Here is a 27,758-nt window from a genome sequence, read left to right on the forward strand (position 1 = left end):
GAGACTTCCTGTGCCCAACAGTGCCCCGGGGCAGGTGTACGACGCGGACGAGCAGTGTCGCTTCCAGTACGGAGCCTCCTCGCGTCAGTGCAAATACGGGGTAAGAAACCTGCATCTTCTCCCCTCCTCCTCTCCCTCCTCCTCCCTCCTCGTCCCCGCCTGCCACCCGCAGCAAGTCGCGGGGGGTAAAAAGCGACGGGCGCTTCGACGCACACGCCACACTCCCACCGGGTCCCCTTCAGCCGAAACTACGGAGCGATCGGACTGTTTCTCTCCAAGCTCTGAGGCAGACCTTGATCCACCGTCTTGGAAGGAAGGCTGAGGGCGGGGGGGGGGGGGGGGGGGAGAAGCTGCGATAAGGATCAGGTAACAGGAGAGGATAAGAGGCAGGATTGATCCGACCCACCTCACCCTGATCAAAGGCTGCGTTCAGGGGTTATCAGAAGAGGAGATGTTTGTTCTTCTAACACCTGGGCCAGGGTCCGGGGGGGGGGGGGGGGGGGGGTGGGGGCATCTCACGGAGCTTCCAGCTTCTCGCTTTCATCCACCGGCTTATTCAGGAGGGGGGATGAGGGAACGAGGTCTAAACCCATCTCCCCTCCACCCCCAAGCACCACCCTACCCCCACCTCCACCAAAACCCCTACCACCCCACTCCCCCCACCCCCCATAATCCCATAGGGACCCTCATGTTGCACAGTAAGACTTACCCCCCCCCCCCCCCCTCACCTCCCTACCCTAAAGAATCACAAAACTTAGTCACGGCGGAGGTCGTAGGAAGCCACAGAGAGTTGATGACGCAAAATGGGATATTGCTTCGCGTCGTATAAATATTTGGGCACGCGTTCTGAAACAGACGGGGGCGGGGGGTAGGGGGGGGGGGGGCGGGAGAGATTAGCCGAGATCACAGAGTTATTTCGTTACATTGAAAGGAATATCTGACAGCGGATCATGACGGGGGCCCCCGAAATCAAGCCCTGTCATTTTGGCTTCAGAGCTCATAATTGTGGTTTTAGATCTGCATGAAAGACAAGCATTTATAAAGGAGAGAGATCCCCCTGCTCTGCTGTTTCCACACAAGCAGAACAGACGGTTTCATCACTTCACCAGGCCATCTGGTGAAGAGAGAGACACCAGACAGGACCACAGCCAGGAGTGACAGATCTAATACTGCATGTAGGAGCGCTGCATTTCCAAACCTGCCTTTCAGTCCTCAAAGACAACCTCTTGGACTCCGCAAACCCTGCGGTCAAACGGTCCAAGTGTTTGCGTGGGGGGGGGGGGGGGGTTGTGTAAGGGCAACCTGTGCTCATGTTGCACCACACACAACGCTTTACTGCCTCTAAAGAATATGGATGAGAAGTAAAGTATATGAACAGGGAGAGGGGATGGTCAGTAACTCTTTAATGATCCCTCCTTCCTATGACTCCGCTCAGACTGTGTTACATGTTTGTGACCTGGTACTTGTTACCTCATCTGGGCTTTATGATCAAGGTCTAAAGTCATTTGGCCAAAGTAGCATTCTACTAGTAAAGACAGCTAAATGATGTGGTCAGCAAAGTCGTAAAACGGGTCGCGTTTCTGCTCGGACCTCGCAATGAGATCAAGCCAGATTGCAAACAAGCATCCGGAACTGACATTTATCTGTCGTTGATTTAAGCCGACATGGTTGTGGAGGTCACATGCTGGTCCGTGCACAGGTGGGGTCCCCTGTGATGTCAGCGCCTCGGTGATGTCAGCGCCTGTGATGTCAGCGCCTGTGATGTCAGCGCCTCTGGAACGGCGGCGACCACACAGCGTCACATCCCAGCTTGAGGCCGAGTCAGAGGTGTCCCACTCAGGGTGATGAATGTTTCTAATATAGCAGGCCAGGACAGAGGACCCCCCACACAAAGGACACCTATATCCCCAACTCAACCTGCCCCCCGCCCACCCACCCACCCACCCACCCCTGCCTCTCATCGCATCGCTCAGACAGTGACATAGGGAGGTGAGGGCATGCAAAACAAAAATCCTTTGATGGCTATATTGCCTGGCTCCCTTCACCCCCTGGCCCTTTGCCTCGTCACACCTCCCTCTCTCGTCGTGTAAATCCCTCAGGCCCCGCGTCCAGCTTCTCCCGGGCGCGCTGACCTTTCGCCAGGGCCCAGATGGCGACGGGGGCCGGAGCGCGCGGGGGGGAGGGGGGGCTTATTGAAAGCAGCTGGCCGCGCTCGCCGCGCTCTGGAAGCACCGAGAGTGGCAGTTTGCTGCTTTATTTAATCTGGATGGGCTCACGGAGCCACAGGGACCCGGGCTTATTTACTGACCCGCGGGTCAGAACCCGGGCCCGGCCTCGTAACTCTTGTTCATGGGCCTGCTCCTCTCCGGTACACAGTTGTCCTGTAAAAAAGCCTTTGAAGTGGAGATGCGAAGGGGACTGGGGTCAGGTTTAATGGAAATCGAATGCAAGCTTATGCCGAGTCGTCCTTGTAACACGCATCCAGTTTTACGGTTGTATTTATTTGAGGGGCGAACGGAAAGCCTTGTCTCGGTTTACCCCCGCCGCACCAGGATCCCCTCACCTCCCCTCACACACACACACACACACACACCACACACACACAACACACACACACACACACGCCTCCTCAGTGAGTTCAGATGTGAATGGCTTCTCCCTCTGTTGTGGTAGACTGAGCAGGCAGTGAGCCTTAGAGACGTAGAGACAGTGCTTACTCACTCAGGCCCTCCTGCCAGATCAGAACCCTTCTGACCGTGTTCCCTCCCTGCTGGAAGGGGTGGGGGGGTCGCAGGGCGTCTCCTGTGGGGGGGGGGGGGGGGCGAGGGAGACAGATTTCCAGTCAACGTCTGACAGAGGATTCCACAGAGAGACGTCACGACTCCCGGAGCTCCGTGGTCGAACGCGAGCGAGAGCGTTAGTCAGGCTGTCGACGCGGGGCCCCGCGCTGCTCCCTGGTCGCACGGCTCCAGAAGAGCGAGCGATCTGTCTCTCCTCTCTCTCTCTCTCTTCTCTCTCTCTCTCCTCTCTTTCTCTATCTCTCTCTGGCTCTCTCTCTCTCATCTCCTTCTCTCTCTCTCTCTGTCTCCTCGTCCCAGATAGGGACACTGAAGAAATCTCCCATATCCATTCAAATTCTAACCTTGTTACAATATAATGTACAGACATACAGTATATATAACTATACTATCTGCTGTTGATAGAGTTCATAAGCATAGCAGCGCATATAGATCAAAGTTTATTGTGTTTTATTACAGGTTTTGATTGTTATTATTATTCTGTAGGTTTACATATTCCGCCAGGGATTGTTAAGAGGAACAGGACCAAACAATTCCAACATACCTGTAATTGTACTTATCATTGATGACAAATAGCTGATAAACTTGAAACTAGAGACTTCTAGGCGTCAGTTTCATCGCTGATTCTAACACGGATCCTCTGTGGGAGGCGGACTGGTTGTATTCTGACCAACTTGCTCACGCCTTCTTTCCTAGGAAGTGTGTAGAGAGCTGTGGTGCCTAAGCAAAAGCAACCGTTGTGTCACGAACAGCATCCCTGCGGCCGAGGGGACCCTGTGCCAGACAGGGAGCATTCAGAAGGGGGTAAGTCAGACGGCTTGTTATTTATTATTCTATGATTACATGATACGATACGATTGAATTTAACCTTCATTTAACCAGGAAGACCCGTTGAGATGCGAGATTTCTTTGACAAGAGAGACCTGGCTAAGATAACTGTGGGAATAAAACGTAAATGTCAGATGGCTAAGCGGTTAAAGAATTGGGCTAGTAATCAGAAGGTCGCTGGTTCGATTCCCAGCCGTGCCAAATGACGTTGTGTCCTTAGGCAAGGCACTTCACCCTACTTGCCTCGGGGGAATGTCCCTGTACTTACTGTAAGTCGCTCTGGATAAGAGCGTCTGCTAAATGACTAAATGTAAATGTAAATACACCACATAGAGCACACGCACAAAAAAAAAAAAAAACCCACACACAATCTACACGTGGGCTGTGAGGTCATCGGTTCACCGTCAGGCTCCGTCCAGGTTAGTGGAGACGGTTTTGAACACGGATTACGGCGTCCATTGTCGCCGGCCGGCCAGAGCTTTACGAGGGGAGAATGGGAGGACGTCCCAGCCTGTCGTCTGGCATCACTGTCAGCCCGCTGGAGCCTTTCATGGCCCGGGTCCTGGACAACACACGGGGCCCCAGGTTGAGCCCTGTGGGCTTTGGAGCAGCTTTGGGACAGCCGGTGTCGTACCCCTGTCTGCCCCTGCCGGGTGGAGCTTCAAAGGAATATGAATGTCAGCCGTTTCTCACCCCGGCCGTGTCATGGGGAGAGGCCCAGTCAACAGCGGGAGGGAGAGGGAGGGGGAGAGGGAGAGGGAGGAACAGAGGTGGGGGGTAAGAGAGAGAGAGAGACAGAGAGAGAGACAGAGAGAGAATGGGAGGAAGGAACCCAACCTACCCTAGAGGCCCCCACAGCCACTCCACTTCAACACACAAGCGTACGACCACGTCGTTTGGGGGGGGGGCGTTCACCTTCCGCTGGAGCCGTCATCAACCCTTCTTCTTCTCCTCCTCCTCCTCCTCCTCCTCCCCCCTCCCCGTCACAGTGGTGCTACCAGGGGGAGTGTGTGGGCTTCGGCACCTGGCCCCAGAGCGAGGACGGAGGCTGGGGGCCCTGGTCCCTGTGGGGGGAGTGCAGCAGGACGTGCGGAGGAGGGGTGTCATCTTCCGGGAGACACTGTGACAGCCCAGCGTAAGTAGGCAAAGTAAGCCACAGCAAGCTGAACACGCACGCACGCACACGTCAAGGTCCTGCCTGCAGGTGTGTGTCGGTGTGCGTGCGTGCGTGTGTGTCTGTGCGCGATGTTTCCACTTGTACGGCCGGCGGTCATGTAACTCGGTGCTACCTTGAGCCCTTCACACACACGCACACACACACACACACACACACACACACCCATGGTTCCGCAGGTCCTCTCGGGGGGAGGGAGGGTTTCAGCGGTGCTGCAAGTGGAAGCTTCTGTCCTCGCACTCTGTGCCTCTCAGACTGTGGACGGAGGGACCAGGGGAGGAGAGAGAGAGAGAGAGAGAGAGAGAGAGAGAGAGAGAGAGAGAGAGAGAGAGAGAGAGAGAGAGAGAGAGAGAGAGAGAGAGAGAGAGAGAGAGAGAGAGAGAGAGAGAGAGAGAGAGAGAGAGAGAGAGGGAGGGAGGGAGGGAGGGAGGGAGGGAGAGGGAGAGAGAGAGAGAGAGGGAGGGAGATGGGAAGGGAGGAGAGGGGGGCGGGCATGCTGCAGTGTAATGTGGAACACCTGCGTAAGGTGATCGTAGCCCCTTAGTCCCAGAGCAGGGAGGAGAAGCAGAGGAAAGGCAGACACTGCAGCCAAGCTGGAACACATTCATTAGACTGGCTGGCTAGCAGAGAGGGGGGGGGAGGGAGGGAGGGAGTGCAAGGGAGATGAGAGGAGGAGAGAAGAGAGGCTGAGATGTGAAGGGAAGAAGGTGCTGTGTAGAGAGTGCAGAGAACGAGAAATAGCGGTAGAGGCTTAACTTGAGACACGGCGGGAGGGACAGAGCGAGGCTAATGTGATTATGCTAGCAGGCTAGCAGGCTAGCAGGCTAGCGCTAGCGTGACACCAGGAGAGGATGGTGGTGGTGGGGGAGGGGGGGGGGGTTAGATGTGTGTGGCTGATAGACACGGGTCTGCACCAGCTCCAAATGTCATGTTACCCTTAAGAGCTTTAAGAGCAGCTTGGATTTCATTAATGAATCACTGGCAAGGTGCCGCCGACAAGCACACACACACACACACACACCCACACACACACACACACACACACACACACACACTGTCTCTGACAGAAAGATATTTATCAGACATTTCCACTGAGGTGTACGCATGTCGGTGCGTGTACGTGTGTACGTGTGTGAATTCTGATTGTGAGACTGGATGTCCAGTTATCAGACGATCAGAGTGAACGGGGTGTCTGCCAGCATGGGGACTCGTCCATCTCTTTCCTGACTGGGTTCTCTTGGTTCTGTCTGTGTTCCAGGCCTTCAGGAGGAGGGAAGTACTGTCTGGGGGAAAGGAAACGCTACAGGTCATGTAACACCGACGTGAGTGTACACACACACACACACACACACGCACACACACGCACACTCCTCCCATATCGGTCTCCCCACTTCCTTTCTCTTTCACCATCTCAGTTTTACGGAGAGAGTAGTGTTAGAGAGAGAGTAGAGAGAGAGAGAGAGTACAGAGAGAGAGAGAGAGAGAGAGAGAGAGACAATAGAGAGAGAGTAGAGAGAGAGAGTAGTCTTAGAGCGAGAGAGTACAGAGAGAGAGAGAGACAATAGAGAGAGAGAGTAGAGAGAGAGAGAGTAGTGTTAGAAAGAGTAGAGAGAGTAGTCTTAGAGAGAGAGTCGAGAGAGAGTAGAGAGAGTAGAGAGAGAGAGAGAGAGAGAGAGAGAGAGAGAGAGAGAGAGAGAGAGAGAGAGAGAGAGAGAGAGCAGGCAGACTAGAGAGGGATGTTGTGGTAGCGACTGTGTTCATTCAGGCGTCCTGACCTGTCACAGTGTGACCAACAGCAGGATTTCTCCCTGCCCTCCCTGCTCTACTAACATCCTTCCTAGGGCGACGGAGGCTCGGCCTGTCACTCGAATCTAACCACCACTTTTTCAAAGTTCTATGAAAAGCATTTCAAATAAATAAAAAAATAGCTTTGAACAAATATTTAGTATGGCAGCAGACTCCAAACTCCTAATAACAATTTCTAGGTGGGCTTTTTCATAAGCTGAAAATTGAGCTAGTTTGGGGGCTTGTGGACATTTACCCACAAATCTTAAAAATAACAGCTCAGAGCAAGCATTGAACGTTTACTTTGGAAAACAAACAACGTCCCTAACCGCTATTTCACTACCCAGACCGCGCCGCTTCCAATGAAAACGTGCCGTCACACCACACGCACACACACACACACACATGCACACACACACACACACACCCACACACACACACACGCACACACACGCACACACACACACACACACCTCCACACACGCACACAAACACACACTGAATGCAAATCTCGTTGCAGAGCAGGTCTAGGCTTAGAGAGGCCATTAAACCAGGACAAGGGTCTTGAGAGAGACTGCAGAGTGCTGACAACTCTGACCTAGAGGAATTCAGACCGACCCCCAGGGCTGTCACTTTGCTCTAATGCATAGCTGTGTAGCGTGTACAGAGGGAGAGGGTTAGTCAGTAGGGAGCGACTGGTGGAGGAGGTGAGAGCTGGTGGAGAGAGGACAGCCAGAGCTAGCAGGAATGGGCTGGTGGGGGAGTGGACATCTGTTACCATAAGTGTTTCTGCTGTCCAGAAGAAATTGTTGTGGTTTGAGTCAGGACATGTCCCCACTTGGTTCCCTGTGGTGCAGACACACACACATACACACTCACACACACACACACACGCCCACAGACACACACACACACACACGTAGAGTTCCTGCCCTTGTCTCACGCCGAGTGGAAGTCAGTGATCTTTCGTTTTTTTTTCTTTCACAACAATGAGCTCATGCTCCGACCCCTCCCTCTCCGTGTCACTTCCTCCTCCAGTCCAATCGGGAGGCTCCCCATCTGCAGAGGGGTTCGACTGGGGAACCTGGTGGAGGGGGGGGGGTATTTATACAAACAATAGTATGTGTGTGTGTGTGTGTTGAGGGGGATTCAGAGGAAGAGGGTGTTTGTGGTTGAAGGGGGTGGCGATATTAGGTGTTTTAAACCCAGTAAACCAACCAGATGTGATGCGTTCGCTTGTCTTCGAAAACATTTGCGGTCCTCATGTCGGTGTCGTCACTCGAGCGTGACCTCGCTCGTGTTGTGCTGCTGTGGGAGCTCTCCCTCCCGCGGCGTGTTTGATGTTTGTGGCAGCGCCAGATTGGCCCTCACTTCAGTGCTAATGAAAGTCATTCAGGCCCAGCCTCTGGCCTCCCGCCCAGCCTCTGGCCTCCCGCACAGCCTCTGAACTACAGCTTTGACCTGGACTCCTCGACAGCTTTTATCTGCCCTGTGGGAACGTGCTGTAGTGGGGCTTCACAGACTGGGCTTCTCTGCTGTACAGCCGCTCACGCACTCTCACCCCAGCCAGGCCTGGATCCAAGTCCAGGTCCAGGTCTAGTACAGGGCAGGTCTAGGTCAGGTCTAGTCCAGGTAAAGTCCAGGTGTAGTACAGGGCAGGTCTAGGTCAGGTCTAGTCCAGGTAAAGTCCAGGTGTAGTACAGGGCAGGTCTAGGTCAGGTCTAGTCCAGGTAAAGTCCAGGTGTAGTACAGGGCAGGTCTAGGTCAGGTCTAGTCCAGGTAAAGTCCAGGTGTAGTACAGGGCAGGTCTAGGTCAGGTCTAGTCCAGGTAAAGTCCAGGTCTAGTACAGGGCAGGTCCAGGTCCAGGTATAGTCCAGGTAAAGTCCAGGTCTAGGTGTAGTCCAAGTTTAGTCCAGATCCAGGTCTAGTCCAGGTAAAGTCCAGGTCTAGGTCTAGTCCGAGTCTAGTCCAGAGCCACGTCTAGAGCTAGTTCACGTGCTGGGGTAGTCCAGGTCTAGTTCAGGTCTAGTCCAGGTCCATACAGGTCTTCTCCAGGGTCCTGGGGCTAGGCTGATGTTTCTAATTACTCAGGATACAAAGGGTTCTGTTATCCATGTCAGATCTCCCAAACTAAAAAACAAAGCAATCCCTTCAAACACAAAGCAGATTCTCACAGGAGAGATTCTGATCAAACGTCCCAGACTGTTCTGGTGTCCCCAGAAAGCGTGGCGGCGCGTCAAAAAGGCTTTTCTCGCCCCGCAGGAAATAATGATTCCCATCCTGTTGTTAGAGCTGCAGGATAGTTCACCCGTGTCTCTCCACCTTTCTCTTCCTGTGTTTCTGACGTGCTGCTGTGTGTGTGTGTGTGTGTGCGTGCGTGTGTGCTCACCAGGCCTGTGCGGCAGGATCCAGGGATTTCCGAGAGAAGCAGTGCGCCGACTTTGACAGCATGCCCTTCCGTGGGAAGTACTACAACTGGAGGCCCTATACTGGAGGTGAGCTTTCTGGAAGTCCTTCCTGGTTCTGGTGAGGCGACAGCCTTCCCAGGATGCACTCTGGTCCGACGGCAGCAGAGCCCCTGGGGCCGCCTGGTTTGTGTACCCAGCCGACACCAACAGTGGGACGGTCGCTTTGATGGGGTGTGGATTCCTCGCATTCCCCAGTGGAGGAGGGCCCCAGGGCTCTGCTGGGGCTGGGAGTGTTTGCTTTTATGGATTCTGAAAGGCCCCATGTTCTGAGAGAGACGGTCTGGTGTCCTGTTGTCGGGGGAACGCATGTTCCAGCCCATCACGACATGATCTAGCCGAACTAATTGTAATTCTAGATGTCCGGACGGTCCTATGTACTGGCTTGGATTCAATCCTGTCCCTTTCCTCTATCTGTATCATGTTCACTAATTGAAAAACTGACTGTGAACCCAAAACAAGTCGTCAGTGAAGTCCCAGTTAGCCATGATGTGTCTGATCATCTCCTGGAGAGCATTGAGCTTTAAGCAGAACTCTCTTATCAGAGGGCCTTCCATTAGTTGGAGTTATGACCTCCTCCCCAGCCCGGCCTCAACCTCAGCCCCAGCCCCCCAGCCCCAGCCTCAACTTCAGCCCCGGCCTCAACAGCATATCTCTCCCGGTGCATGTGTCACAGTGACGTCAGCCTCGGCATGACTAACACAAGGACTCTTTATTATTATTATCAACAGGGCTCAGACTGAGCCCAGAACATTCTTCATGACCCGCTGCAGTACAGTACAGCCACGAAACAGGTTTCAACACTTTGCACTGTACACCGTATCACAGCAACCCTACGTGGTCTACGATAAAGGAGATCCGTCTATATGTGTGAGAGTCGCTCACGGCTTTGAGCAGAGAGGATTGTGGGAGTCTGGGGGCCTAGCGGGAGATGCTAGTGTAAACAGCAGCTCTGTCTCTCTGTGGGGAGCTCGCACACCCGTGGTCGAACGTCTTTTCACAAGCATAAAACAAGATTAAATTGACTCGTTGATTTCCGAGTCACTTTGTACGAGTGTGTGTGTTTTATAACGATGCGAATCTCTGCCTGTGTGTGTATGTGTGTGTGTTTAATGTGAATCTCTGCCTGTGTGTGTATGTGTGTGTGTTTAATGTGAATCTCTGCCTGTGTGTGTGCGTGTGTTTTATAATGATATGAATCTCTGCTTGTGTATATGTGTGTGTATACATGTCTGTCTGTTTTATAGCGATGTGAATCTCTGACTGTGTGTGTGTGTGTGTGTGACCCAGGCGGTGTGAAACCCTGTGCTCTGAACTGCCTGGCCGAGGGGTACAACTTCTACACGGAACGTTCCCCCGCGGTCATCGACGGTACCCGTTGCCAGGGCGACTCGTTGGACATCTGCATCAATGGGGAGTGCAAGGTGAGAGGACAACCAGGAACTAACCCTCATCCTCACCCTCATCAGCCAGGCTCCTGACTAGGACTGGAGGAGGGATACCAGGGAGGACATGAGCAGTGAAGAACCGGTACTAGATTCTGTGCTGGCGTGCTTTGGTTTAAGCGCAGTTCTCTGGGCATATGCGAAGCCCTCTGTGACAGTACAAATAACATTTGATTTGATTCGTGATACGAGGGAAGGCATGAAGCATGTTTTTTTTGTGGATATTTTTAACCCTTCCATTCGCTTCCGTTTGAGTAGTAGCCGTCCAAGTGAGTGTTTCCTGAGTTGATATCCTTGCTCTTATCTAAGGGAACACAGTTTACAAGATAGTGTCTGGGAACGGGTAAACGTGACAGCAAACCACAAAGGAGTCTGTTATGGAACAACACACCCTCATGGTAGCAAGCTGGCTCAATAACTGACTTCAGTCTTTTGGATTCTTATCGGAATCCAACAGTTTCTTCTAGAATTGTGTTTCTGACTTCACACAGGAAATTCCGTTTCACGAGGACGTTGAATTGAAAGACTGTCGCTTGTATCTCAGTGGGGAATATAGTTTATGGAATGTCTGAATTTACATAAAAACACCCAAAAAAGCTGATGTGTGTTTTATGAATGAGGCTTCGCACTGGAAAAGTGTACACTTAGATGCCTTGTTCTAGAAAGAGGGCTTTCCTCACATCCAGAGAGCATGGAGGACTTCGAAGTAGAGAATGCATTATACTAAGGGAAGAAATGAAGAATATTCCTAACCAACTGCGGCACGTTTTATTTTTTTGACAGTGTGTCTTCTTGCTACAGAACTTGGCTTTCTAGGTTCACTGACAAGGGGTGATAAATATCTGGAACAGTCTGGATGGCCCTCAGAAGTGCTCAGTGTCTCACAGTGTTTCTGCGGCAGTGAGAGGAGAGGAGAGGAGGGAGAGAAGGAGAGTGAGATGAGAGGGAGAGAAGGAGAGTGAGAGAACATGCAAAGAAGGAGAGTTAGAGTATATACAGGGAGGATTCAAGAGAAGAGTGGAGAGATGATGAACATCTTTTTTTTAATGACGCCAGTAATTCCTCCTGTCAAATTAAGAGTTTTAATGAACATACTCTTAATAAACCTTTACTCACTGACCGTAGTCAAAGTTAAAAAAAGCGGTGACTTCCAACTCCCTTTCCGGACGTCAAACGACCGCAAGATACGTACAACGAACGACGCTGTGTCTCTCAGACCATGTAAGCAGTTGCTCTCTCCTCTCCGCAGCACGTGGGCTGTGACAACATCCTGGGGTCCGACGCCAAGGAGGACCGCTGTCGCGTGTGCGGAGGGGAAGGGAGCACCTGCGAGGCCACCGAGGGCCTGTTCAACGACTCCCTGCCCAGAGGAGGTGAGAGCGGTGGGGGACAGACACACACCGAACGCTCCCTCCTGGCTGGAGGTACCGTAGCGAGGTACCTAGGTGTTCCATGATCTACCGGCTTAGCGCGCGAAGCAAGGGTGAAGCACATCTCTCAGGCGTCAGATCCTTCCTAGGAGCTTGAAAACGTTTGATACTTTTGCCGTATCTAAGCCGTTTTATTCACGGTTGCCAAGAGGCTGAGTAAGCGCAAGAAGAATTCATCAAGCTATAAATATAAAACACAAATGTAAATCAATATATTTGCCATATATGCATGTGTTCTTTCATAAACGTGACAAGCCACGTGAGAATATGAAATAGCAAAGAGAGGGCTGTTTTCTGGTGCTTGTGAGGACCGTACAGCCCTGTGTTTGGTAGGGAAAGGTCCTCATGTGTTTTGAAAGCTGCCAAACAGAACACGCTTGGAGTCCCCTCCCAGGAGATATGTCCTTGTTGGAAGAAACCAAGGTGAAAGCTCAGGAACTTCTTGTTTTTTTGGCAACGGGGCTTCATTCGAGGGCCAACAGATAGCTGTGGCCAAGAACTTCATTTCTCATCAAAATGCGTATTTATCCCCATTTGTCACCCAATGATAAAACATATGTTTTCGTGAGTTGAGAAACATGTTGTCAAAACATAGATGGAAACACAATATATTCATATTAATGACATCATCCGGAGAGGGAATTAGTCAAGATATGGCTTCACTCTGGGTCTGGGTCCAAGATCAGTCTATAGAGAGGTGGAGAGAAAATACTTCTGTCCTTCTATGGTATGGCCCCATATCATCTAAAAATACAGTGTGTGTATTTGTGCGTGGGTGTGTGTGTGTTGGAGAGAGGGGGAGGGTTCCCCTTTATCCTCTTTTCATAAAGTTTGAGACATTATCTCCTCTGTCCTTTTTAGGTGTTAAAATCTTAAACAAATGACTCCATGTCCAGCCCCCCCTCCCCCCCTTCCCCCCCTATAGACTCCCTACCCAGCAGGATGTGTGGGCCTTCCAGACCTCACCTCTCCTTCTCTCCTGTTCCCTTCCAGACCTCACCTCTCCTTCTCTCCTGTTCCCTTCCAGACCTCATCTCTCCTTCTCTCCTGTTCCCTTCCAGACCTCACCTCTCCTTCTCTCCTGTTCCCTTCCAGACCTCACCTCTCCTTCTCTGCTGTTCCCTTCCAGACCTCACCTCTCCTTCTCTCCTGTTCCCTTCCAGACCTCACCTCTCCTTCTCTCTTGTTCCCTTCCAGACCTCACCTCTCCTTCTCTCCTGTTCCCTTCCAGACCTCACCTCTCCTTCTCTCCTGTTCCCTTCCAGACCTCACCTCTCCTTCTCTCCTGTTCCCTTCCAGACCTCACCTCTCCTTCTCTCCTGTTCCCTTCCAGACCTCACCTCTCCTTCTCTCCTGTTCCCTTCCAGACCTCACCTCTCCTTCTCTCCTGTTACCTTCCAGACCTCACCTCTCCTTCTCTGCTGTTCCCTTCCAGACCTCACCTCTCCTTCTCTCCTGTTCCCTTCCAGACCTCACCTCTCCTTCTCTCCTGTTCCCTTCCAGACCTCACCTCTACTTCTCTCCTGTTCCCTTCCAGACCTCACCTCTCCTTCTCTGCTGTTCCCTTCCAGACCTCACCTCTTCTTCTCTCCTGTTCCCTTCCAGACCTCACCTATCCTTCTCTGCTGTTCCCTTCCAGAACTCACCTCTCCTTCTCTCCTGTTCCCTTCCAGACCTCACCTCTCCTTCTCTCCTGTTCCCTTCCAGACCTCACCTCTTCTTCTCTGCTGTTCCCTTCCAGGCTACATGGAGGTTGTTCAGATACCCAGAGGTTCAGTGCACATTGAAATCAAAGAAGTTGCCATGTCCAAAAACTACATCGGTAAGTACAGTAAGGGGGGATTAATCATTTGAAGTTGATCGAGCCAAATGACCACCTTTACTACCAGCGTAACACCCTGACGACTTGGACCCAGATGAAAACTGCATGTCACTCTGAGCTTAGTTGAATTATCCACGAGCGATTCCCAGACGGGCCACTGAGGATGATTCCCTACAGTGATGTGAAGCGATGTGGAACACTGACCTGTTTCAGATGAGGCCTTTAGATCTTATCTAAGCCTGAGTCGTCTTCTTCCTGGTGTCATCTTCAGTCCTGCGCAAAACACAAGATGCTGACGGTATCTTTGGTTTTGATCTCCTGCTATGTGTGCGTGTGTGTATGTGTGCGTGTGTGTGTGTCACTCGTTGCCTGTCTCCCAGACCCCCCTGGATCTAGTAATGGGGGTCTTGGCTCTGAACTCTTCTTCCCAGTTCCAGACTAAACAAAAACCATTTGCAACACTGGCAGTGTCGGAATCGAAAAAAACAATCAAACAAGCAGATTCAATTTGGGGTTGTTTTTCGGCGCTTCCATTAACAAGAGAAAACTGTGTGACAGTGTGTTGAATTTATGGCAGATGGTGTTGATGGAGGCCCTGAGTCCAACTTTGAACCAGAAACCAGTGTCAGATTTATAGCGCCATAGTGACAGCTGCTTGGTCCTCAAGGATTTCGGGGGATATGATGTCTATATATCAACGTTTAAGAGTGTAACTTTCTCTATTATTTGCAGACTCTATATCCCTTCCAAGCAATTTGTAACTCAGTTATGAATGTCATGTGTGACAAAGGAAATATTTTTCTTTCCAGCGTTATGTGAGCCTTAGCTATTGAGGCCAGTGGAGCGCATTTTCAAACGTCCACGTTTGACAAAGAGGTGGCTTTATGCTGAGTTGAAAAGGATCTAAGGTTAGGCAAACAGTTAAGGCTTCACTTAAGCCTAACTCTAAGGTAACAATAGTGAAGCGTCTACAAACAGCGATTTCGCTGATTACCTAAGGTTATACACACACCTGCTGATAATGCCTTAATTGTGCTTATTTAAAACAGACAAGTTAACTTCATATTGTTGCCTTAATCTGTGTAAATAGCGATGGTATTGTACGGCAGTGAGCTATGAAGAGACAGATTGACAGAGAGTGCAGAGTGGTGGAATCACTGCTTCCCAAATTTGGCCCCCTTTCAAAACAGAGAAAGTGGATATTTTCAGATCTGTTTTGCTTGGAGACGAAACCTTTGTTTTGACGACCAGAGAAGACTGGTATTCGTGGGTTTCTTCCAAGCTTTCACCTGAAGAGTGTGTGTGTGTGTTATTTTCTCTCTGTTCCCTCACTGAGGTGTGTGTGTGTGTGTGTGTGTGTGCGTGCGCGCTCTGAGTGCTGTTCAGCGTCTGTTGAAGGAGTGAAAGTTGCCAATGACTTCAGAGAACTGGAGGAAGAGTGCCACGATGAATGATGGCGATGACATCACACCAAAACATTGCCCCCCCCCCAACACCTGTTGTCTTAGCTACTGTCCCTAGGCTGCCCGTCACGGGACTCTCCCAGGCGGCATTTCTAACGAGCTTCCGTCGTTTTCTGTGTCGCTGCCAGCCTTGAAGTCCGAGGGAGACGACTACTACATCAACGGGGCGTGGACGATCGACTGGCCCAGGAAGTTCGACATCGCGGGGACCGCCTTCCACTACCAGAGGCCCCCGGACGAACCCGAGTCCCTGGAGGCCCTCGGAGCCACCACGGAGAACCTGGTCGTCATGGTAAACGAAAGCTGCCGTTTTTTTCCTAATCTCGCCCCCGTCGCAGTTCTAGTCCGAGAGCAGGTCGCTCTTCGGATCCCTTTCGGGTCACGCTGACGTTGATAGGACCTGCTGACCTTGGTCGGGGTCGCCCGTCTCTTCGGACGTCACACCTGTGCTGGTGATCGTCACAGGAGCCTCTCTGGGGAGAGGTGACCCAGAGAGATGACCCAGAGAGATAACCCTGTTATCTGAGAGGAGGCTGGGGTTGGAGTTTGAAGGTTTCACTGCTTGGAGAGCTGCGTGAAACATGGGTGCAGACCTCAGATGACCTCCAGCCTGCGGTTCGGGGGAGAGCAGCTATTTAAAAGGGGATATTGAAAAGGCAGTTTCTGGCTCGGTTCAGACTCACCCAGGCACACGTCCTGGGGAGGCCGTGTGCGAGGGCGTGTGCTGGCAGGCTGGAGTGTGTGTGTGTGTGTGTGAGTGTGTGTTTGTGAGTGTGTATGTATGCGTGTGTGTGTGCGTGAGTGTGTATGCTTGTGTGTGTGTGCACAAAGACTTTAATGGGTCTCCTGAGTGCTTGAGTGTGTACTCTTGTGCGTGTGTGTGTGTGTGTGTGCGTGTAGTATGTATCTGTACGTGTGTGTACTGCATGTTTGTGTGCATGTGTTTCAACTCAATGGTCTTCAGGACCGCAAAGGCTTTTGCCTGGACATGAACGCTGAAAATAACAGACCACACATCACCACTGGAATAGACAAAATGGGCCGTTCCACCACAAGTCATTCCACTGCGGCCTCAAAGCTGTGTAGAATTCCCATGCTTTCTCCTGCATCACATACTCTAACATAAACATTGCACTGTTGCTGCCCAGTTGGTTAAGGTTAGACGCAGCTCTCCGGTACAGGAGTGGGGCTGTGTAGATAGTTTGGGATTGTGTTCATGTACAGATGGGATCGGAATCCCATGAATGTTCTCGCGGGAGGTAAAGGTAGACCAGGTGCTAGTGTACTTCCTCTGTTGTATACAGAACCTCTAAGAGCCTCCATCTGTCTGCCCCTCCCCTCCCCACCTCCCCCTCTCCCCCTCTCCCCACCTCCCCCAACCTCCATTGCCCTCCCCTCCACCTACCCCTCTCCATCCCGCCGGCTCATCCCCCCTCCCCCTCTTCCTCCCTCCTCCTCACCAACTCCGCCTCCCTCCCCCATCCACCTTTCCCAACCCTCTCCCCACCTCCCCCCCCTCTCCCCCCCCCCCCCCCCCCCCATGTCTGTACAGGTGCTCCTGCAGGAGCAGAACCTGGGAATCCACTACAGGTTCAACATCCCCATCCAGCGCACAGGAAGTGGCGACAACGAGGTGGGGTTCGCCTGGCACCCCCTGCCATGGTCAGACTGCTCCGCCACCTGTGCTGGAGGTAAGACAGCAGAACCACTCCATCCACGGTTCAATTCCTGGGTGTACTTCAGGGTGCTTGAATATGGTACAATGGAGTGATAACTTTTGACCATCGACTGTAAAATGTTACATTTGGTACAGTTTTCTGTGTGTGTGTCTGTCTTGAACAACCAAGGGTTGACATTGGCTGCAGAATACTTGGGGGAAACCTGGTATCATAATTAAAGATTTGAGTTTCCAGAATCAGCCCTTATCATCTCCATAATTATCATCATCCCGTTCTGGTTTCAAACTGAAATGAATATTAAATGTGCTTTCTATATCAGTTTATGGGATATGAATAGGCTGTAATTTCTATAAATGAGCTTCTTTGCATATCTTCTGGCTCCTTCACTATATGGCTTCACACACTGTTCCAGAAGCCTAGTCCTTGCGTCCAGCATTTTAACTCTAAACCACAGTCCAAATGTTGATCTGCAGCCTCAAGAATGACTAAACCAAATCTTTACCCCGAAGCCATGAGATTCATAAAACAATAAACATGGTTACCTCCCTGTTGTCAAGCCTGGCCAGTAAAAGCATGTTGTATTCTACAAAACAACAACACTTTGAAAAGATTTAGACAAGCCTTTTTGTTTTGTCTTCTAACTATAGAAGATGTAGGCATGTTCGAGGGTTCGTACTTTCTAAAGCTTCTAAAGTAAGCTTTAAAAAAAAAAAAATGGCTACCAATATTTGTTGGCTCCCATTGTTCTCTATTGCGCATCAAACAATCCTATCATATACAGGGGGTACAGGCTTGGAATGAAGCACAGTAACCACTGAATTCAGCTTAGCTGGCCAATCATCAAGTTGGGTTGAATGCAGCGCTAATAAAAACCGTTAGAAAATATCTCATGACACCTTCACAGATTGTATTTCATGACCTGCCCCATGCGTAGTGCGGCATAGTATATGGTGCCTATATTTCAGTCCTACCACAGATGGTTTGATTTCTGCACCCTAAACACACACCCATGTGTACACATTCACACACACACACTGTTATCATTTGACATCAGTCAGGCATATGGTGTGGGATGTGTCCCAGGAGACTGTTGACAGACCCTCTCTGAGATGGTACAGCATGGGAACACACACACACACACCCATATGCTCACACACACACACACACACACACACACACACACACACACACACACATATGCTCACACACACACACACACACCCATATGCTCACACACACACACACACCCATATGCTCACACACACACACACACACACACACACACACACACACACACACACACACACACACACACACACACACACACACATATGCTCACACACACACACACACACACCCATATGCTCACACACACACACACCCATATGCTCACACACACACAGTGGGAGGTGTGTGTGTGCGATACTGTGGCCCTCCCTCCCTACGTTAGGAGCCAAAGTAAAGAGCTTCTGCTCTGTTTAAGTGGTTCTCCAAGATATCCCACAAAGAAGAAGGCTTGTACATGTGCTATTGGCTGCAGAGATCAGGGTGTGCTATTGGCTGCAGAGATCAGGGTGTGCTATAGGCTGCAGAGATCAGGGTGTGCTATTGGCTGCAGAGATCAGGGTGTGCTATAGGCTGCAGAGATCAGGGTGTGCTATAGGCTGCAGAGATCAGGGTGTACTATAGGCTGCAGAGATCAGGGTGTTCTATAGGCTGCAGAGATCAGGGTGTACTATAGGCTGCAGAGATCAGGGTGTGCTATAGGCTGCAGAGATCAGGGTGTGCTATAGGCTGCAGAGATCAGGGTGTGCTATAGGCTGCAGAGATCAGGGTGTACTATAGGCTGCAGAGATCAGGGTGTGCTATAGGCTGCAGAGATCAGGGTGTGCTATAGGCTGCAGAGATCAGGGTGTACTATAGGCTGCAGAGATCAGGGTGTGCTATAGGCTGCAGAGATCAGGGTGTGCTATAGGCTGCAGAGATCAGGGTGTGCTATAGGCTGCAGAGATCAGGCCTGCTCTCCCAGCACTGTACAAAACAGTCTCAGTCTCTGGTCAGCTTTTACATGTGAGAAAGGGGAAAATCCTTTTGGAGATGAATCTGTGTGTGTCTGTGTGTGTGTGTGTATGTGTGTGTGTGTGTGTGTGTGTATGTGTGTGTGTGTGTGTGTATGTGTGTGTATGTGTGTGTGTATGTGTGTGTGTTCTCCAGGCTCCCAGAGGCAGGAGTTGGTGTGTAAGCGTCTGGATGATAACTCGGTGGTCCAGAACAACTACTGTGACCCGGACAGCAAACCTCCAGAGACCCAGAGAGACTGCAACACAGAGGCCTGCCCTCCCGAGTACGTCTGACCACACACACACACACACCACACACACACTCACTCACACCACACACACACTCACACACACACCACACACACTCACACACACCACACACACACACACCACTCACCACACACACACATGCCACACACCACACACACACCTTTAACAGACAGAGTACATCCCCTCTTTAGACCACTCATTGCTCTGATTTGAGCCAAAAGAACTTCGCTAGTGTCCATGAATCTCTCTCTGGGACATGTTGGACGTGTCTGGCTGGCTACACCAAGGGTTCATTCTGTTACGGAGACCTCAGGTCCTGAGATTACTGGTCTTCCAAAGACGAGAGACAGGTTGGAAGATCCCCAACTTAGAAAAACAGGCTTCAATCGTTCTCCCTCACATACAACACCGTAGAAACATCTCACGTAGAAATGATAATGACTGCCGATATTCATGTGCCTTCAAGGAGCCCTTTGAGTAAAAAAGAAAAGAAAAAAATAAGTGTTTTAAAGAAAACGCTCAAATAAATCGGCAATGATTTATAACTTCACATGTTAACTATTTTCAGAGCTTGTTTAGTGCCAAAAACCAAGGAACTCTGAAAATGACCACCTGTGTTTAATTGTATTGGCTAGTTTACTTTATGAACCCTCCCGGGACAACACACACACGGGTAAGTGTGGAATATGTGCGGGCACGCTGACCAGAAGTGCTTCGCCTCTCTGCTACAACTGGGGAACGTGGTCAGACTCAGTTCAATCATGTCTCAGAGGCTAAACCGAAAAAGGAGGAAATGAACTGAACTGCATTTGGCCAATGGGCTTCTGTCTGACGCCAGTCGTGGTGTCTGTGTGCGTGGTGTGTGTGTGTGTGTGTGGTGTGTGTGTGTGGTTACTTCGGTGTCTGAAATGAGTCGTTCCAGGGACCGTTTGTCAACGGCCTCGCATGTGAGTCTCATCCGCTGGTGGAGACTGACAGTTGAATATACACTACTGTTCTGCTAACATACAGTAACTCGTTTATTGTTCTTTGTGACGTCATGACTTACATGTGTGGCTTCCTAACCCTAACCCTGGTCCTCACAGAGGGGTTTGTTACCCCCAAGACACTGGGCTCCAGTCCCTGCTCTCGTCGCTTTGCTGAATAACCGACACATGGTATTTAGTGCGTTGAGGAACGCAAACATTGCGCTCTAAAAAACCCTGTATCAAGGACACCGTGTAAACACAATTGTTTTAGAATACCCAGGATTTTATGGGCTGAAGCAATGAGAGCCAACACAGATGTTTGAGCATATTGTTAGTTCTGTATACATTCCATTTCATGACGTAAGATGGATCTCCGAGGCACTGTTTTCCAAGGACAGACCTTCGTTAGACTGTTGTGTTGCAAGACTCGCATTTATATTACACCGCTTCAGCTCGTATAAAACATGGCACGACCAAATAAAACAGCGAAATCTGAGTTTGATCTGCAGATTAAAAAAAACATGGCACTGCTTGAAGAGAACATTACAAACAAGTGTGATCTTAAAAGGGATTGTGTGTGTGTGTGTGAGATGTCAGGTGGCTGAGCGGTTACTGGTTCGATTCCCCGGCTGTGCAAAATGACGGCAAGGCACTTCACCCTACTTGCCTCGGGGGGGAATGTCCCTGTACTTACTGTAAGTCGCTCTGGATAAGAGCGTCTGCTAAATGACAAAATGTAAATGTGTGTGTGTGTGCAGGTGGTTCATCGGGGACTGGTCTGACTGCGGGAGGACGTGTGACGGGGGGACACGGACCCGCACTGTGCTCTGCGTCCGCAGGATAGGCCCCGCCCAGGAGGAGACCCTGGAAGACAGCCACTGCCTCACACACCGGCCAATCGAACGCGAGTCCTGCAACAACCAGTCCTGCCCCCCCCAGTGGGTCACCTTGGATTGGTCAGAGGTGAGAAAGGGGCTGGCGGGCTCACGGTACATCTTAGCCCCCCCAGGGGGTGGGGGGGGGGGGGTGGGGGGAGGGAGGGAGGGAGGGAGGGGGGGTCCGCTTGCTGCAGGGGGCTGTCGTGCGACGTTTTTTCATTCACCTCTCCGGCCCTCTGAGGTCGCAGCGATGAGCCGAGCGTGACCTCACTTCCTCCTTCCTGCCTCTCTCCTCAGTGCACGCCTAAGTGTGGCCCCGGGTTCAAGCATCGCATCGTCCTGTGCAAGAGCAGCGACCTGACCAAGACCTTCCCCCCCGCCCACTGTCCCAGCCACAGCAAGCCCCCGGTCCGAATCCGCTGCAGCCTGGGACGCTGTCCGCCCCCTCGCTGGATCCCTGGGGAATGGGGACAGGTGAGAAAGGTTCCCCCTTGTCCTGCTCAGAGTACAGAGCTCAGAACCAAGTAGGCAGATGGCTGAAATGGACTATATCATATATATATGTTTTAGAGAAACGAAAACAAAAAGAAAGAAATCTTATATTGTTTGTGTAGGCTTCTCTTGTGTGATAAACGACAGAGCCTGTTTAGTGCGTGTGTGTCGGAACAGCCCTGGAGTGTTTGCTGATGTGGTATCAGTTAGCGGTGACACCCAGATCTGGGATGTGGAGGTCAGGGGTCAGGGGTCAGGGAGGTCCTGGCTCTGTCTTCTTCTCCTCATAAGGAGCGCGTGCGTGTCGACACGCAGAGCTCGACTTCAATCCCCTCCGTCACAGCCCCCGTAAGCAAGCCAGACTGGAGTGATAACCCGGCTCTGACCATCAAAGGCACCCTGATCCTGCCAAGGTCACCCTGCCAAGGTCAGCTCCTCGTAAACCACAGCTGTAGTCTGGCGCCTCAGAGAGAGAGATGTGTGTATCCCCTCCCTCCCCCCCTCCCCCCCTCCCTCCCCCCCCCTCCCTCCCCCCCCCTCCCTCCCTCCCTCCCTCCCTCCCTCCCTCTCCTCCATCCCTCCCTCCCTCCTCCCCCCCTCCCTCCCCCCCCTCCCTCCCTCCCTCCTCCCTCCCTCCCTCCCTCCCTCCCTCCCTCCCTCCCTCCCTCCTCCCTCTCCTCCATCCCTCCCCTCCCTCCCTCCCTCCCTCCCTCCCTCCCTCCCTCCCCCCCCCCTCCCTCCCTCCCTCCCTCCCTCCCTCCCTCCCCCCCTCCCTCCCTCCCCCCCTCCCTCCCTCCCCCCCTCCCCCCCCTCCTCCCCCCTCCCTCCCTCCCTCCCCTCCCTCCCTCCCCTTCCCCCCCCCCCCTCCCTCCCTCTCCTCCATCCCTCCCTCCCTCCACCCTGTAATTACCCCCTCCCCCTCCTGTCCCTCCAGCCTGTGAGCGTTCCAGAAAGGGGAGCTTGTTGCAAGGTATCCGGGCCTCGGTGGAACAGGCCAACAGGTCGCTGGTCCTAATCCCACTTAAGACCCTCCATTGACGTCTCCCATCTGCCGGGCCTGGCGTGGGCCCTGATAAAGACTCTGTAATTAGCAAGGGATGACATGCCAGCCAGCTCAAGCTTTCACAGAGGTTCATTGAAGGTGATGGTAAGCCAGGTAGCCTAGTGGTCAATGGGGCCAGCAAACACACACACAGACACACACACACACTCAGACAGGCATGCACCCCCCCCTCCCCACACACACACACACACACACACACATACATACACACACACACTCACACGATCCTTTTACAGACTGCTTAGTTGGCATGCGGGCAGGTGTGTGTGGGCGTCAGGGATTTCTCTGAGACCTGATGGAGTCAGCACGGAGGCTCTCCAAGAGCCGGGCCTCTCCCATCCTCTGGTTCAACAGCTCGGATGAAATAACCTCCCATGCCCTGGGGCACCTCCCTCAGGGCATGGGGAGGGGCAGGGTGAGGGCAGTGTGAGGGCAGGGTGAGGGCAGGGGGAGGGCAGGGTGAGGGCAGGGTGAGGGGCAGGGTGAGGGCAGGGTGAGGGCAGTGTGAGGGCAGGGGGAGGGGCAGGGTGAGGGCAGGGTGAGGGCAGGGATAGGGCAGAGTGAGGGCAGGGTGAGGGCAGGATGAGGGGCAGGGTGAGGGCAGGGTGAGGGCAGGGATAGGGCAGAGTGAGGGCAGGGTGAGGGCAGTGTGAGGGGCAGGGTGAGGGCAGGGTGAGGGCAGTGTGAGGGGCAGGGTGAGGGCAGTGTGAGGGCAGGGTGAGGGCAGTGTGAGGGCAGGGTGAGGGGCAGGGTGAGGGCAGTGTGAGGGCAGGGTGAGGGGCAGGGTGAGGGCAGTGTGAGGGCAGGGTGAGGGGCAGGGTGAGGGCAGTGTGAGGGCAGGGTGAGGGGCAGGGTGAGGGCAGTGTGAGGGCAAGGTGAGGGGCAGGGTGAGGGCAGGGTGAGGGGCAGGGTGAGGGCAGGGATAGGGCAGAGTGAGGGCAGGGTGAGGGCAGGATGAGGGGCAGGGTGAGGGCAGGGGGAGGGCAGGGTGAGGGGCAGGGTGAGGGCAGTGTGAGGGCAGGGTGAGGGCAGTGTGAGGGCAGGGTGAGGGGCAGGGTGAGGGCAGGGATAGGGCAGAGTGAGGGCAGGGTGAGGGCAGGATGAGGGGCAGGGTGAGGGCAGGGGGAGGGCAGGGTGAGGGCAGGGTGAGGGCAGGGTGAGGGCAGGGGGAGGGCAGGGTGAGGGCAGGGTGAGGGGCAGGGTGAGGGCAGGGTGAGGGCAGGGTGAGGGCAGGGTGAGGGCAGGGATAGGGCAGAGTGAGGGCAGGGTGAGGGCAGGATGAGGGGCAGGGTGAGGGCAGGGTGAGGGCAGGGTCAGGGGCAGGGTGAGGGCAGGGTGAGGGCAAGGTGAGGGGCAGGGTGAGGGCAGGGTGAGGGGCAGGGTGAGGGCAGGGTGAGGGCAGGGTGAGGGGCAGGGTGAGGGCAGTGTGAGGGCAGGGTGAGGGGCAGGGTGAGGGCAGGGATAGGGCAGAGTGAGGGCAGGGTGAGGGCAGGATGAGGGGCAGGGTGAGGGCAGGGGGAGGGCAGGGTGAGGGGCAGGGTGAGGGCAGGGTGAGGGGCAGGGTGAGGGCAGGGTGAGGGGCAGGATGAGGGAAGGGTGAGGGCAGGGTGAGGGGCAGGGTGAGGGCAGGGTGAGGGGCAGGATGAGGGAAGGGTGAGGGCAGGATGAGGGGCAGGGTGAGGGCAGAGTGAGGGGCAGGGTGAGAGGGCAGGGTGAGGGGCAGGGTGAGGGGCAGGGTGAGGGCAGAGTGAGGGCAGGGTGAGGGGCAGGGTGAGGGCAGGGTGAGGGCAGGGTGAGGGCAGAGTGAGGGGCAGGGTGAGAGGGCAGGGTGAGGGCAGAGTGAGGGGCAGAGTGAGGGCAGAGTGAGGGCAGAGTGAGGGGCAGGATGAGGGGCAGGGTGAGGGGCAGGGTGAGGGCAGAGTGAGGGGCAGGGTGAGGGGCAGAGTGAGGGGCAGGATGAGGGGCAGGATGAGGGGCAGGGTGAGGGCAGAGTGAGGGGCAGGGTGAGAGGGCAGAGTGAGGGGCAGGGTGAGGGGCAGGGTGAGGGCAGGGTGAGGGGCAGGGTGAGGGCAGAGTGAGGGGCAGGGTGAGGGGCAGAGTGAGGGGCAGGATGAGGGGCAGGGTGAGGGGCAGGGTGAGGGCAGAGTGAGGGGCAGGATGAGGGGCAGGATGAGGGGCAGGGTGAGGGCAGAGTGAGGGGCAGGGTGAGAGGGCAGAGTGAGGGGCAGGGTGAGGGGCAGGGTGAGGGCAGGGTGAGGGGCAGGGTGAGGGCAGAGTGAGGGGCAGGGTGAGGACAGAGTGAGGGGCAGGGTGAGGGGCAGAGTGAGGGGCAGGATGAGGGGCAGGATGAGGGGCAGGGTGAGGGCAGAGTGAGGGGCAGGGTGAGAGGGCAGAGTGAGGGGCAGGGTGAGGGGCAGGGTGAGGGCAGGGTGAGGGGCAGGGTGAGGGCAGAGTGAGGGGCAGGGTGAGGGGCAGAGTGAGGGGCAGGATGAGGGGCAGGGTGAGGGGCAGGGTGAGGGCAGAGTGAGGGGCAGGGTGAGGGGCAGAGTGAGGGGCAGGATGAGGGGCAGGATGAGGGGCAGGGTGAGGGCAGAGTGAGGGGCAGGGTGAGAGGGCAGGGTGAGGGGCAGAGTGAGGGGCAGGGTGAGGGGCAGGGTGAGAGGGCAGAGTGAGGGGCAGGGTGAGGGGCAGGGTGAGGGCAGAGTGAGGGGCAGGGTGAGAGGGCAGGGTCAGGGGCAGGGTGAGGGCAGAGTGAGGGGCAGGGTGAGGGGCAGGGTGAGGGCAGAGTGAGGGGCAGGGTGAGGACAGAGGACTTGTGTTGTGGGCCGGTCTGATGCAGTTTACTGTCTGCTTCCACCAACGTCTGAATGTGGGCCTGCCAGCTCCCTCCGTCGCCCAGATCGCTTTCTCACCCTCCAGATTAGCTGGGTTGAAAACACAGCCAGTTTAATCACAGGTGAGGGAGGAGGAGATGAGGGGGTGAGGGGAGTATGGAAAGAAGGAGGAGATGAGGGGAGGAGGGGTGAGGGGGCTGCTGTGCTGGTGTGGTCTCCCGTGATCAGCTGATTGGATCAGGCAGTGTTCTGCATGGTGTGATTAGTCAGTTGAGCTCCCAGCAGGATTAGAGTGCATCTTGGACACCAGGACACAAGAACAGCAGCTTCCAGCCATCAGGAGTCATACCAAGAACATCAAGGAGTGACACCAAGAACACGTGTGTGTGTGTGTGTGCATGTGTGTGCATGTGTGTGTCCAGGTGCGAGTGCATTCTTATGAGTATGTAGCTGTACTGTTTCTCAGTGTTGACCCCAGTGTGTGTGTGTGTGTGTGTGTGTGTGTGTGTGTGTGTGTGTGTGTGTGTGTGTGTGTGCAGTGCTCGGCGCAGTGTGGCCTGGGCCAGCAGATGAGGCTGGTGCAGTGTGTGTCCTACACGGGGCAGCAGTCCAGTGAGTGCTCCGAGGCCCTCAGGCTCTCCACCATGCAGCAGTGCGAGAGCAAGTGTGACGCCACGCCCATCCTCAACGGAGACGGTGAGTGTGCGCGCACACAGACACACGCACCTCCCGCACACACACACACACACACACCTCCCGCTCACAGACACACACACACACCTCCCGCACACACACACACCTCCCGCGCGCACACACACACACACACGCGCGCGCTTCCCTTAGCCTGCCATCACATTCTAATAAGGCCTAATCACAGCACAGCAGCAGTCAGGTGTGTTTGACAGGCTGAAGATTATAATTCACAGTCACATGTCAGAAAGAACGCCTTGGCTCCGAGTAATACAATAAACAGACAGGGACAACCTCATCAGGGATCTCAATAACAGATGCTACGCTGTGTAAATACTGAAGCCTACCGATGCCTTCGCACAAGGACTCGATTGAAAAAAGGTAATAAACTGTCTCTATCTCACTCCCGGTTCCTTTACCATGACCTAAACACGCTAGGATGACACACACGCTCCGGGCGAGCCAGCTGCGTTCGTCTTACCTAGCGAGGCCCTCTGGCTCTTGTTCAAGTCCAAGAGTCTGGACCCTTCCATATACACTTACACATGATGGATGGCTACTCCGATGCTCGGAGAAGGGCCCCTCCGATTAGGCCAGACTGAAAACGGGAGCGGCTTGTCAGGGCCGGCTGGGATTAGTTGAGGGGATTAGCCCCAGGCTAATTGTCCCCAGAGGGACAGCAGTGAGGCAGTGTCTCCATTCATCTGACTCTCCCTGGGCCTGACCTGAACCAGGGAAGAGGGTCTGATTGTGGTAAGGCTTGTGGACGACAGTGAGTTTGTGTGTCTGTCTGTAACTGTGTGTGTGTGTGTGTGTGTGTGTCTGTGTGTGTGAGCGTGTGAGTGAGTGTGTGTGCTTCAGGAATGGGCAGGATGCCCAGGTGGTGAGCTAGGCCAGGTTCTATCTTGGTTGTGGTCCCTGTCTCAGGGTGTTGCCGTGGTAATTACTGTGACGAGCTGAGGGAGGCATATGAACTGTGCTCCCGACAGAGCACAGCTCTGCTCTCATCAGCACAATGAATAGGACTCCTGGAATCACATATTCCTTCAGAAAATACATACTCAATCTCATCCGTGACCTTAGGAGTCTCCGACGGAACGTTTTGGAATAAGGGAGAAATCGTTCCGGCAGCCCTAGGTTGGTTTGTTTAAGACAGACCTACGACTGCGATCTGAGGGGTACTGTCGCTGACTGGTCGTCTGAACTTGTGATAAACCTAGATAACCTTAGAGAGATCGAGCCTGACTTCAGGGAGGCCGTACAGAGGGATGAGGGATGCCCCACAAGGCAGCGTGAGGGTTAGAGGTCAGGTGGGGTGGGGGGAAGACACGGAGGTCTGATTGGTTGAAGGGAAGAAGAGGTTTGTGTGAGGTTTGTTGTTAGCCAGGCTAGTGATGTAGCTCGATGACAGTGATGTATTACCTGGTTTGGGGTTGTGGTTGATGTTGAGCTTTGGAGGGACCTCAGATGGTTCCTGTAGCGGTCTGTGGTCTGGGCTTTGAGGAAGCAGACATTCTCTGGAGATAACAACCATCCGTAGGCCTATGGTTGTGTAAAGCAAAAAATGGACGGAGAACGTATGATGTACGATGAGAGGATTTACGGAATGGCGG

At 53.6% G+C, this 27,758-nt stretch overlaps 1 protein-coding gene across 1 annotated transcript in view; it reads left to right on the forward strand.

The window, feature by feature from the left end:
* Window positions 1-27,758, forward strand: part of adamts6 (ADAM metallopeptidase with thrombospondin type 1 motif, 6) — a 42,288-nt gene that overhangs the window by 12,263 nt on the left and 2,267 nt on the right. Inside the window, exons 9-22 of the mRNA XM_062484811.1 lie at window positions 4-100; window positions 3,495-3,602; window positions 4,616-4,761; window positions 6,059-6,122; window positions 8,979-9,081; window positions 10,342-10,475; window positions 11,746-11,869; window positions 13,668-13,748; window positions 15,340-15,503; window positions 16,764-16,902; window positions 19,105-19,234; window positions 20,947-21,151; window positions 21,364-21,540; window positions 25,995-26,151. Of these exons, the coding sequence (XP_062340795.1) occupies window positions 4-100; window positions 3,495-3,602; window positions 4,616-4,761; window positions 6,059-6,122; window positions 8,979-9,081; window positions 10,342-10,475; window positions 11,746-11,869; window positions 13,668-13,748; window positions 15,340-15,503; window positions 16,764-16,902; window positions 19,105-19,234; window positions 20,947-21,151; window positions 21,364-21,540; window positions 25,995-26,151 (1,829 nt within the window). The remainder of the gene's footprint in view (window positions 1-3; window positions 101-3,494; window positions 3,603-4,615; window positions 4,762-6,058; window positions 6,123-8,978; window positions 9,082-10,341; window positions 10,476-11,745; window positions 11,870-13,667; window positions 13,749-15,339; window positions 15,504-16,763; window positions 16,903-19,104; window positions 19,235-20,946; window positions 21,152-21,363; window positions 21,541-25,994; window positions 26,152-27,758) is intronic.

The sequence above is a fragment of the Osmerus eperlanus genome, chromosome 18 (assembly GCF_963692335.1).
Source record: "Osmerus eperlanus chromosome 18, fOsmEpe2.1, whole genome shotgun sequence".
In the NCBI taxonomy this organism is placed as follows: Eukaryota; Metazoa; Chordata; class Actinopteri; order Osmeriformes; family Osmeridae; genus Osmerus; species Osmerus eperlanus.